This window comes from Lingula anatina, chromosome 4, assembly GCF_051362555.1.
Source record: "Lingula anatina isolate TDL-2025a chromosome 4, LinAna3.0, whole genome shotgun sequence".
Classification (NCBI taxonomy): domain Eukaryota; kingdom Metazoa; phylum Brachiopoda; class Lingulata; order Lingulida; family Lingulidae; genus Lingula; species Lingula anatina.
Genome location: NC_141770.1, coordinates 16,997,626 through 17,010,336, shown reverse-complemented (window position 1 = coordinate 17,010,336; position 12,711 = coordinate 16,997,626). Strand labels below are relative to the sequence as shown.

At 35.8% G+C, this 12,711-nt stretch overlaps 1 protein-coding gene across 5 annotated transcripts in view; it reads left to right on the top strand.

Moving 5' to 3' along the window:
* Positions 1 to 12,711, top strand: part of LOC106177989 (puratrophin-1) — a 103,979-nt gene that overhangs the window by 38,386 nt on the left and 52,882 nt on the right. The window contains exon 1 of one of the 5 annotated variants that reach the window (XM_087011731.1): positions 8,724 to 8,756. The exons of 3 other annotated variants lie outside the window; for them this stretch is intronic. In XM_087011731.1, coding sequence (XP_086867857.1) covers positions 8,739 to 8,756 — 18 coding nt within the window. In that variant the 5' untranslated portion in view covers positions 8,724 to 8,738. Of the gene's footprint in view, positions 1 to 8,723; positions 8,757 to 12,711 lie in introns of those variants that run through there. One more of the 5 variants, XM_013560956.2, reaches the window with a different exon arrangement.

Below are 12,711 nucleotides of genomic sequence, written 5' to 3'. Positions count from 1 at the left end.
TAAGAAACATTATCGTTTAAGCAACATGGGACCACAGCCTTAATGAGTGTACTGGGCATCATAATCTACCTGGGATAGTGGTCTTCACGTACCACTTAAAGTTGTTCTGAGGCAGGATTAATAGGAGTTGATTGTTAAGAGCTGAGTGGTTTACATGAAGAAGATGATGTTCAAGTTGTTCTTTTTGGCATTAGATGGGTATGATTTTAAACATCCTTATAGATGGTCAGAGATTGGTCAAGCTAAGCCTTTTGCTGCCCCTCCCCCCCCCCCACCCACCCCATGCACAGATATTTAATAAAAGTGTCATCTTTTTCCTTGAAGGTTGAAAATTTCAAAATTTGAAATCTTGATTTAGCAGTCTGTAACACATTAAGTCCAATAAAAGGAAAACAACTTTTTTGTATAATTTTTTTCTTGCTTTTTCTGATAAATCTTAGACCCATCAACCAAGTATAATGATAAATATAGCCAGAACTTAATCAACCATTAGTTACTTCAATCAGTTCACTAGAAAAATTTGAAATTAGAAAATTGGTTTTCAGCCACTTTAATAAGTTATAAAAAGAAAAAATAATCTTAATATTCTTGGTGAAAACATATCGGTACATTTTGGCCATTGGTGAACTCCTTGTATCCTGTCATTAGCCTGGGTTCAGTTGGGTCAGTCTGTGGCTTGTGGTCAAGTGAGACACATGGTCCGGTGAACAGGGGGTCAGTGTGCTTCTAGTGACCACGGAGGGAAGGTTGTAAGGTAAGGAAGAGAAAGGGTCATTGGACATTTCTATTTAGACTAAGTTGTGTGATTTACAAATAGATTTCCTTGAGTGAATTTTAATAGGCTTCAGGTAGAGATGTATGTGATTCTTATCGTTTTATCAAGTCATTTTTGGGGGTTTAATGGAGACCCTCCATTTCATTTACAAATACTGCTTATCTAGTCGGTTAGCACAGTTTGAATTTACAGAGGGTGGGTGCTTGATTTTAAACCTACTGTTCCATCTCCACTCTTCACTTGTTCTTTTCCATTCTCTCTTTCCACAGCCAACTTTCTTTTCTTTTCTTTTCATTCTTTCCATCTCCTGAACTCTTCTCCTCTTTCTGATAACCTGTTTTCTCCACCCGTCTTTAGGCCCCACCACGCCTGTTTGTTTGCCATGCTTATTAAGCTAATCTCTGGGCTTAGGGTAATCTCTGGGGATACAGTATCAATGACAGTATGAGGCTCACATCTGTTTGTTGCCATATATTACAGCATTAGAGTATTAGTTGACAAATTCCAGTTGTGGCCAGATTGGGCATTGGTCAGTTGTATTAAGATAGAGAAATGACAATATAGAAATGATTAAGTGATATTGAAATGATTGAGTTGCAATCATAGGTCCAGGGGTATTTGTGTTTGATCTTCTTTGCCTCATTATTTCCTGATCAGGGAGTTTGTGTTCTTTCCTGTCCTCTGAGGGGCCTACTCACCTATCTGTAGAGTATTGTTCTTTGCTTTTTATTCTGTATAATGATGTACCTTTTTTGTCTTTATTGTGATGGTTTGGCTGACCATTTGAGACTCTGTGATACCATTGTTTATATGTGAGGCAAAATTGGAGCTAAAAGTTTGTAGAGTTAGTCCCCAAACCCCAAAATCTTTAAGTTTTGCTTCGATAATTTGACATGCAGCTTTAAACTTTGATTGCATATTGATTGTTCTTCATAGAATCAAATTAAGCTTTGATCAGTGTTTGGATGCTAATTGATTCCAGTTTTAATGTGAGTTTATATCTTTTAGGCTCATAGAATAGTGCAGTATTGGCATGGAAGTTACAAGTCACTGCCTGCCCTTGTTGTTTGGGCCAATACATGATAACATGATAAGGCCTATAAGGAACATCAAAGGAATCTCTTGGATTGGTGCTTTAAATAGCTCCAGTTAAGAAGTTCTGCAAACTTTGATTGTAACAAGGTAAATTAATTATTCTCAAATTAGTGGAACTGTAGGTGCGAGTTATGGATCTTTGAATCACTTGAAATTTTTAACCCAAACGAAGCATTTGAGATGTAGATAAGTAGGAGGTGGTACGTGCAGAGCCAAGAAACTTTTTTCTTCAATCTTTTTTAAATTCTGTCTTCTAATAATCCTCCCCCCCCCCCCCCCAAAAAAAAAAAAAATAATAATAATAATAATGTGTTAGACCAGGAATATTGCCAACTTTGTTGTTACTTGCATTCCATCTTTCTGCAAAAAAAAGCCTCTCCTATCCTAACCCCCACTCTCCTTCGAACATGTTACACCGTTTTGTAAAACTGTGTAAAAAAACAACAAAGCCTACTATTTATCTGGCAGTTACTTCTAATACATGTCTTCATCTGTTGATTCAAAATGTTTTTTCTAGCATTCTTGTGGCATGTCAAATACCACTCAGTTTAGAATTAATATTGTTATAAGGTCTGCAAGATGCTACTGTCTCCTAGTTCAACGGAGAGGGGCAACATTTTTGTTTGGAATGGTTTTTTTTCTCTTTGCCTTTGGTATTGATTCAGGTATCAGGACTATTTTTTTTTCTGAGAGACGAGGAAAAAAATTCTTCAAAAGTCTTTCACACTGTTTTCTATTAAAAAAATTGTAGGATCTTTGCCATTTCTGTCCTGAATTTGAAAACGAAGCATACAGATCTTTTTGCACTTGTTTTCCTGTGTGCTTTTAAGGCTGACAGTACATGGTGTGGCACGGAAATTGAAAACATTGGTATCTTTGAGAGACCTTAATATGTATCTTACAGTATCCTTATTTAATGGCTGCCAACTGAGAAATGATACCCTTAATCAGTACATTTGTTTTTAATTTGTTGCCAATGGGGCAAGTCATTACTCTCTAAACATGCCAGCCTCTATCAGGGAAAGCTGGTTTTCTGGCCATCTGGAGAGGAGTGTTCCCAATGTTTGTGTCCAGAGTGTTTTGATAGTAGGCTTCTGATTGGATAGTTTCTGGTCAGGTGTGTCATGTGTTGGGATAGGCATAAGGTTTTGTTGGTAGAAGACAGACAGGGTGGTAAATGGAGGGTTTTTTGCATTTGTCAGTACAGTTTATTAGATTGATTTCAAATAAAAAAGAAAGAATAAGAATTTATAAAAATAGTGTTTCAAGTAAAGGGCCTGAAAGCAAATGACACAATGATGATTGTTTCATATTTTTGTACTTGTGGAAAGTTGGCAAAAGGGAATCAGATGGAGGAATTTCAGACACTAAGGGAAGCAGTTTCATTTCTTTAGGGAGATGATCATTCCGATAAAATATTGTTTAGAGAAACTTGGCAGTCTGATTACATTATTTTTGAATAAACATGGTCTGTGAATCTACATCTGGGGCACTATTTTTGGAAGTCATCTTTGCCAGGTTTTCATTTGATTAAGAACCCCTTGGTTTTATTTCTAAAACATCACTTATCTAGGGATGAGACTCTGACTGACATGTTTGGGGGTTTGAGAAGTGATAGCCAGGCCAGTGATAAATATAGTATATTGCTTGATAAGACATAGGTGAAAATCAAAGGTAAGGGGGGTATGGAATGGGTCAGCTATCTTTTTTGTTTTAAACCCTGAAATAGATCAGTACCAAGTTAATTTGTTTATCTTTCATTCAAGAAGATATTATTATTAATGGCAGTATTCTATATTGATGGTACCCCTTCTTCTTCAATTCTAATCTTTATCAAATATGATAAATAAATAAATAAGTAAATAATATTATTTACTCTCATAAAGATATTTTGTTGCCTTAATTCAACTTTTCAGATCTTTTAAATCCCCTTCTGGTTTGACTTATGAGGCCTTTTTTTTTAGAAACATAATGATCAAATTTGTTTGAATTGAGGAATCTCTTAAGTAAGAACTTTAAATGTTGTATTCATTGGGAGTTGAGAAGAAGCAGAGAAAACTAGGACACACATAAGTGCCCAACAGAATGACTCACTAATGGCTTATAGATAATCTACATTTTATATAACAGATGAAAGATTGATAGAAAATTCATTACCAGTATGGCGGACTAGCTTGGAGGCCTGGAATTTTGGGTAGCGCTATCATGCATCAAGTACTTTTTTCTGCTTCGCCCTTTGCTGGTGGTGTGGCATTTTCATGAAAATTGAAGGTAAAATTACAGAGGAGACGGAATGTTGTGATGTTTATCTTATAAGGAGAGAATGTGTTGAGGTTGGAGAGGGGAAGGGTTGACAAGGCACTGCAGTTACTGTGTTGATATTAGAATAATTTGATTAGATTTTTGTTTTGATTTAGATAAGAGAGACAGATAGCCACCCATCAGGTCCTGATTAACTGGTAAGATTTTAGGTATAATGCACTTGATGTCAGGAATGGTGGAATGGAAAGAACAAATAAGACTTCAGTTGATTGATAACTGGCTCTCTCTAGGATGAAATATCTTTAATCCAAATGGCTGGATGACTTTTGTCAAAGTGAAAACTTGAATGAAATTTGATATGGGATGAGATTTTTTCTGTCTATCAGAGGATTTCCAACTTTTTGGGAGGCAGAAATATCATTGGCTTAGGTGCCCCCTGAACTCCACATCATATTTTCCAACTTTATCACTAAATGGCAATGATAACTTTTGGAAAAGTTATGAAATTGGAATATTTTCTTTGGCCAAGGTAGAATTCTCTTCTGTGTGCCTAATGATTACTATGCTACAGCACCAGATGGGAGAGTTTCCATTGTCAAATAGCAAAAAAAAAAAAAACAAAAAAACTAGAAATCTTATACGATCTGCTAGAACATATTTCAAGCTTGTATATTCATTTGTACTTAGGTCTTTGATATGTGCTTTTCTAAGCAACAGAAAGAATAGAATCCTAACTCTGGGTGCCTTAATGGCAGTTGTACTTGACTGAAGACACGCGGTCACTGTACTCCTTGTGTGTGTGTGTTGAAAGCAGACTTCAGGAAACTGTCATTTCATAAGATTTACAAATGTGTTACCATGACTTTTCAAGGATTTATGTATGTTTCAGGGCAGGCAAAATGGCTCTTGGTCTGACTGAACAATTTTGAGAGTTGTCATCTAGGCTATATAAACTTCCCATGCAGAGTTTGGTGCTGCCAAATGACTTATCCATGTCACTTTTGTGAAAAGAAATGCACTTTTTTTTTCTCTCTCTCTATTGGTGTCCAATTTGATTTCTTGCCACAAATTTAGTACATTCCTGACGCTGATTTTTTTTCTCCATTTATGTTTAAGTTTATTACCAGTATTTTTCCAGATAGTTTTAATCGATAAACCACGACCAGAAGGATTTTTTTCAGGGTCTTACACCCCATTCTCATAGATTAGATCGACCTACATTGGATCGACCTAACTCCCTGGGGGTTCACGCTAAATAGCTGTCAGCCGGGCGGACACGAAAGTTAATTACCCCTTAAAGCTTGTAGTAGGCGGGGACGGACACTTAAGGGGGATTATCTGACAGTAATCTAGTGAGACTCCCCGCGGTGATAGATCGATCTAAAAGTTGTGAGAACAGAGCCTTAGAGTGCATTTAGAACAGCAGAGTAACAGATTCGCAGATCACATATGGCCTACCCACTTGAATGCTTGTTGGATAATCCCTGCAGAGAATGTATTCAGTGTATAATTGGCATTAATCGGCAAGCTTTTTAGTGGGTCACCATCAGGGGCAGATCCAGAGATATTTTCTGTATGTCTTCCAAATTATCTTTGTTGATCCATCCTCCATTTTTTGACAGTCTTCCTACAGAACAAATTAGATACCCGTCAATGTTAACTTTAAAATCTGACCATCTTCCAGAAGACGGCCTAAATCCGCCCCTGACCATATTTGATCCCAGTATATGTTAGTCTGCTGTTCTGAATGCGTTCTTACATTGTTCATGGAGGGAGTTCCTGATTTTCACCAACATAACGGCAACAAATTTTACAAAGTTGTCAATTTTAGTAGAGGCCCCAGTCTCCTTAGAAGAAGGTTAATATCGCTTTGTACCTGAAGGCCCACTGAAAGGTGGTGGTTGTAAAAAAATTATTTCCCCAAAAAAATGTGCAGAGAATGTTTTATGTTTGACAATATTATGGCAAAGAGAGCAAAGGTTGTAATAATTCACAAAGGTTATTTCACACTTGAAGCTGGGGTGGTGTAGTTCTTTCTGCTGGCTGGTAGAAGAAATCTGTGATGGCACCAGAATTTCTTTAAAGGAAAAAAGATTCCTTAGAAGCAAGGTATGATACTAACTATGTTTTGTTGGATAAGCTCTTTGGGCAATCAAATTGTTTATGATTAATGAAATATCCCATAGAATTTACGAAGTACTTACCTGTACAGAAGAGATTTGAATCATAGTTGTGATTTTGTGGTCTTGCTGAAACTTTATATATGCTATCAAGATATATTGTCATATATAGTTTGGTCAAATTATGTAGGTGTCCAAGTCAAAATCATGTTGAATCATGTCGCCTTGATTTCTTTAGTATAGTATGTTGTTCATTATAAAGAATTTTAATCCAGTTTTAAAGGATTTCAGATGTAAAAGGATTGTCTTCAACTATGATGTCATCTTCTAACTTACTATAAGTTATAGTCTGAAACTCAGTTTAATTATGTTATTTTAAGGTCTAGTGAATGAAACCAAGTTCAATTTTTATTCATGTATAAATTAACATTGGCTCATTTCTGGGGAACAAGATGCTCCATTTACTATGCGGAAAGAGACTGTTTTGGCTTCAAAGAACCTGAAGACGTCTCTGATCCTCTGCCAGAACTGATCCTGCAGCACAGAAAGGTCTGCCAAATTTAAGTTAACCTTCAGTGGAGATAGGTATAGCAGTGAAGATGCCAGTGGCTTCATACTTTCAACACATAGGTATATATGAACTGACATTGTATGTAGCTATAAAAACTAATTTACTGCTGGTAGGAAGTTTGTCTGCATGCTAGCTAGGTATGGCGGTCTGTCATTAAAGTCATGCATCAGGTCATCTCATTGGAACACATGTAAAGGCTTGTACAGCATTTGTTAGGTAAAGTAAGCACCAGATTTTTTTAGTTTCTTAGATTGCTGTTGAACTGTTATAGTTACTGGTTATGACAAAACTTTGCTAATTTTTTTTTTTTTTTTTTTTTTTTTTTTTTTTTTTTGGGGGGGGGGTGTTATCAGTATTCTCTTAAACTCAGAGTGAGATTCAATACAAATAAATTTTGCTACCATGGTAAACAGGGAAAGGGTTTCATAAGTATGCCTCAGTTAGGAACAGAATATGATTTCACATTGTGACAGTTATGTTCTGGTGTTTATCTTTGCCAGATGTAAAAATGTATTGCAAAAAAATTGAGGGGTAGGGGTGTCGAGGTGGGAAGTCTCTGTGCTTCCTTAATAAGATGAACTGAAGCCAAATTCCATCATGAGACGCATGCATTTTGTTACCTGTATAATAACTTATATGTGATTGCTTACCAGTTTGATGTATTGATAACTGTTTTAAAAGTATATGATAAAGTGCAGACCCCCCCCCCCCCCCCCCCCCCCCCCGCCTTTTAACCTTTAGGGACTAACTGTTGGCCTGAATGACCTAGATATAGTTGCCCACCCAAAATTTAAAGATTAAAGAGCAAAAATATAATGAAGTTTACGCAACAGGTGGTATATTGTTACCAAATGGAGCATTATTAAGGCGCTGTCTTTAACACCCTTGGGGGAAGAGAATTGATGTCCTTAATACAAGGTTAATGGGTCTTAGATGCAGGGGACTGATTCGTTTGGAAAAGTCATTATGTGACATTATTGTGATGAAATCCTCCATAGATACTGTAACAATGTTTGAGGTCATAGAAGGTTATAGTGTAATTGTCACTAGCTGGGGTATTGTTCTGTGAGGGTGCACTTCAGGGTGGTAGGTTTACAACAAGTGAGGCAGAGAATTTATTTGCACAACATATTACGTGGAATGACATTTTTAAAATCTTCAAAATATGTTGTTACAGTGTCAAGGACTTACTCATTGTAAATAGAATATCCTTGTCATAAAAGTGTAAAACAACTCTCTTCAAGGAGATTATAGCAGAAGGTTTGCACTAATGCCACTTATTTTTACCAAAATATTAAGTAATATTCGTGAAAACACAAGTGTAGCATTCAGGAAGTATATAGTTGTTAATGATGTGTTGTAAGCAGAAACAACAATAACAAAATGAGTCCTTTTTAACCTGTGAGGGGAATGAAAGTAAGAAAAGGTGTCTGTTATAAAGTCAGTGAGTGCATGTGTGGGGAGGGAGAGAAAAGAGGTCATAAGGTCTAAGAGACAGACGTCTGATTAGTACACTATATCTACCAAAGTAATCCAAGGTCTGGTCGTTCACAATGGCACATAACATGTGCAATGTCAATGAAAGCAAAGGGGGATAATGAGACCATTTGCACTCTCATATCATTACACAAATGAAATTATCAGCAAGTAATGTAACAATAATCATCTTCTTAATACGCTATTCATCAATATTCAAAGGGTTTTAGGGAAATGGGGGGGGGGGAGGTGGCCATAATGTGCTATTGTTGCCTAATTCACCATCAGTTGAAATGACCCTGTGAGGTCAGTTGGTGGGGGAGGGGTAAGGTGAGGTGGGGGTATTTAAGTGACCAGGTGTTGTAGTATCCTTAATTGCAGGTTAAGAGGGAAAGTGGACCAGATTGCTGAGTGGTTCTGGAGGCAGGAATTAAGTTAAATGAATGGTATGTTTCAGGTCAGAAATAATTACTTTTGTTTAATAATTTTGGAAGGAAATTATCCTAGAAGATTAAATTAACAGCTACTACATATAATTTCAATTACACAAACAATAGATGTTGTATTAGTTTCTGATCATGTAATAATTATATAGATATTAGAGCTTGGATGAATATTGCTTGCATTGTGTTTGTTTTTGGATTAAATTGCCCATGGGTTGTTGAACATAAGGTTGGGTTTGTATATTACACATCAGAGAAAATTGATTGAGAAAAACTTTGAAAAATATTGTCGGTCATTTCAGATATTCAAACACAAGTGATTGCCTATCAGTATTCCTGTAGGATAATTGGCATTATTTCAACAGCTAATTTGGGGAAAGGGGTTCATAAGTGTGCCTTGGGTAGTTACAGAGGGATTAACTCTTTAGATTTTCAGTTTCACCTTTAAGTATAAATATTTAGTCACAGGTGGAAATGTGTATTATGTAATGTGTGTTAACAGGGACAGCAGGTGGCTTGGAAAGGGCTGCATTGTGGCTGAAGTACGGAATTTCTCTGAAGTAGTCTGACATCCACCAGTTTCTTGTTGAACCTGGCATAAGGGGACTTTGCTATCAAAGCCTCTTTTGAAAAACTTTTTAGCTTTTTGAAAGATTGATGACAATTTTGTATTAAAAATTAGTAATTTATTTTTATTTATTTATTTATTTTATTTTATTATTTTTTTTTTTTTGGTAAAAAGAAGAAAAAACAGTCAAATTGTGCCAAATAAATACTTGGACTCAGAGGAAAGTTGTCTTCTCTTGTTGAATACATTATCTAACCCAGTGACATGTTAGATTAAACCAATTATGTTTTTTAATGCCCTTTCATTTGATTGATGTAAATGTTTATGATGGTATAAGGAAGCAATGTGATACTGCAGGTTAACCATGTTTTTACAGTATTGACCTATTAATAAGTTGCAACGGTGTTAATTTTTCATGAATTTGTCATTGAGAATAGGGGCACTTTGGTCAGGTAACTGTTCTATATATATATTTATATATGACTCATTATGTATGGAAGTGGAGAGATGTGGTGTAGCAGCAATAAGCCATAGACCTATACACTGAAAATCAAAATATCATGATGTGAAAGAAAATCAGGTAAACGCTAATTTAGAGCTTGTTTTAGATAATTTTGTTAATTTTGATGGACATGGGATTTAATCTGATTTTTCTGAAGGGCTAGATCTAGATCTCTTCAGGTGTAAGTGAAAATGGAAAGTTTCTGGAGAGGGGTGTTTATAATGCAAAAATTTGGTGATGAGACTTTGGGATTGCTTTTGTCAGCCTCAGTGGAAGGGTGTGAGTTCAGAGGGCATATTTATATACAGCACTTGTAAGTGGTTGCAAAGCTCTAGAGACGGAACAAATGTACAGCTCGTAGTTGACTCTGTATAGCTGTACAGACAGGGCAAGTGTACAGCTCACAGATGACTGTGTAGATATACCTTATCAAGGTGAACTCAGATGTGAGAAATAGGTTTTGGCAGAACAGCGTATCCCCCAAAAAAGGGGGGGAGGACTGATTTGTAGATTGATTCATTTCAATAATTTCTTGTTCACATGTACATGCGTATGGATTTTCAGATGTTGATGATCTTCTTGGTTTCTTAGTGCAATAACAGACTTATATCATAAGTCTGTTAGTGCAATAACAGACTTATGATATAATAAGGTGTGGTTGACATCTTCAAGTGAAGCCCACTGTCTGTGATATTTAGCAGAGAGTGCATCAAGCATCAGTCTAAAGATAGCCTACCTGTCTAATTATAACCTACTGAAGGCTGGTGCTAGTATTTTTTTTAGGAACCAGTGTTGAGGCAATAAAAAAAGTGATGCAAAACATACCTTTTTCTTGCTGTATTAAAAAATATATATATTAAGGTTGGTTGTTAAATAAATGAGCTTCTTGCAAACTCATAAATATTCATATGATTGAGGTAGTTCATACAAACTTATATGCAAACTTACTGTAAATTCAAAATATAATTTATACTTTTTTTCCTAATTTTTCATGTAAATTAGGGGTTTCATGTTCCTTATGGTTTTATCTAGGAAGATAGACATGCATAGATGTGATCAATTACTAATTTTGTAAAGGTAATGTTTTTATAGTGATTAAGAAACTTAATGTTAAGAAAGCCATTGTTTGTTTAATTATTACATATATGCAGATAATTCCGGTACGTCAAACAATAAAATTTTGAGACTATAAAGGTGCAATGTCATCCAAATCAACATACTAGCAAAACTATTCACAAGACAGTTTCATAAATTGCTACCACAATAGGCAGCATGTTTTATGACATTTACAGGGGTTTGCAATTACAACTGTTGACATTTTAATAGAGGTATCATCTGGGCCCTTCTGTTGACAAAATATCGAATGCTTGTGCAACAGACAATTAATAGATGAACTCAGTTGCTTCAAACTGCATGTTTTATGCCCTATTGGGAGGTTCTCATCTCCTTTTGTTAGCAGTACAACATTGACAAACAGGTAACAATTGACTTTATTGCAGCTGAACAGAAATTTAATTCTGATGACAAAATTTTAGGGCCTTAATTTACACAGATATATAGCTTGAGCTTCAGTTACTCGGAGATTTTATTGTAGGATGACGGTTCACTGAAGTGAGTAAGAGCTGAAATCCTTAAAGCCAGGAAATGTTGAGTCACTCAGATGTTTTAGAAGAGTGATTTAATAGAGTACTATGCACCAAACCTTCTTCCTGAGTAGTAGTTTTTACAAGCACATGTGATTTGTGAAATATATGTCTGATTTTCTTGAACGTCTCACGGAGTATTTGTGGCAAGAAAGGATGCTTTATGGTAAGTTTTATTATATTGAGTACTTGAAATTATTGTCCTTAGCAGTTAAAGTAGACTGTGGTATAAAAGTGTTGTAAAAACAAGTGATTCAAGAAGTTGATTATTACATAGGCTGAAGTTGTGTAGCTCTTGGGCTAAAGGAAATGTATTGTTAGACTGAGAGTACCACATAATTGATACTTGGAGAAGGAACTAAAACATTTGCTGTAACTGTGAGACTTCCAAGTGACTAGCAATATAGATGTAACATAAGGTAGTTTACTTAAAATGAAAAAAGGAATGTGATATCATGTTATAACATGCATTTTTTCATTCGATGTCATTTTTTATGCTGGCAGGCATCTGTGTTAGTAGTTGAGTATATTTGTTTTCCCTGTTGGTGGTCTTGTTAGAACTGTGAGAGCAGAGAAACCCATTGCGTTAGATGTTCAGTAATTTGGTTACACATACATTTGTAATTGTTAGCAATACACAGATTTAAGGATCAAAGAATTTACATTATCTGGCGTGAGGAGGTTCTTTGGCATTTGAATTAATGTTTTCTTATGTATTATTTATGTTTTGTGATGAACAAGTGCTTTAAGAAAAGTTCACCTAGGAGTATAATTCGGTCAGATAGAGGAAGTGGTTTATGTACCATGAAAAAGAAGGTATGCTATATATTTATAGCATCCCATTATTCTAATTATGCATGAGCTGCAGCTGCACTATGAAGTCAGTGCTTTATATAGCAACGATAAAATGTTTTTTTTTTCATACATTTTTCTATTTGCATAAACTACAAGTGCACTTGAAACTGTACTAGTATATATTCAGTAACCATCTGATACTGCTATTTTAAAACTAATTGCTTTCTATTAACAGCTTCTGTGTACGCACGTGGGTCTGCTATAGAAACCTCATTTCAGAGTACATGGGTGGCGATATCTTGTAGTGGGGCGTTCTTTAGGGTCCTTCAACTTCCACACCTGTGATTTTATTTTTGCGCTGTCACTCACTCTTTCTCTCTCCAACCGCTCAGCTCCCTGTGAGATGGGCTTCCTGAGAAATGTTTTGAAACCAAACACAAATATTACTCTCAGGGCTGTCA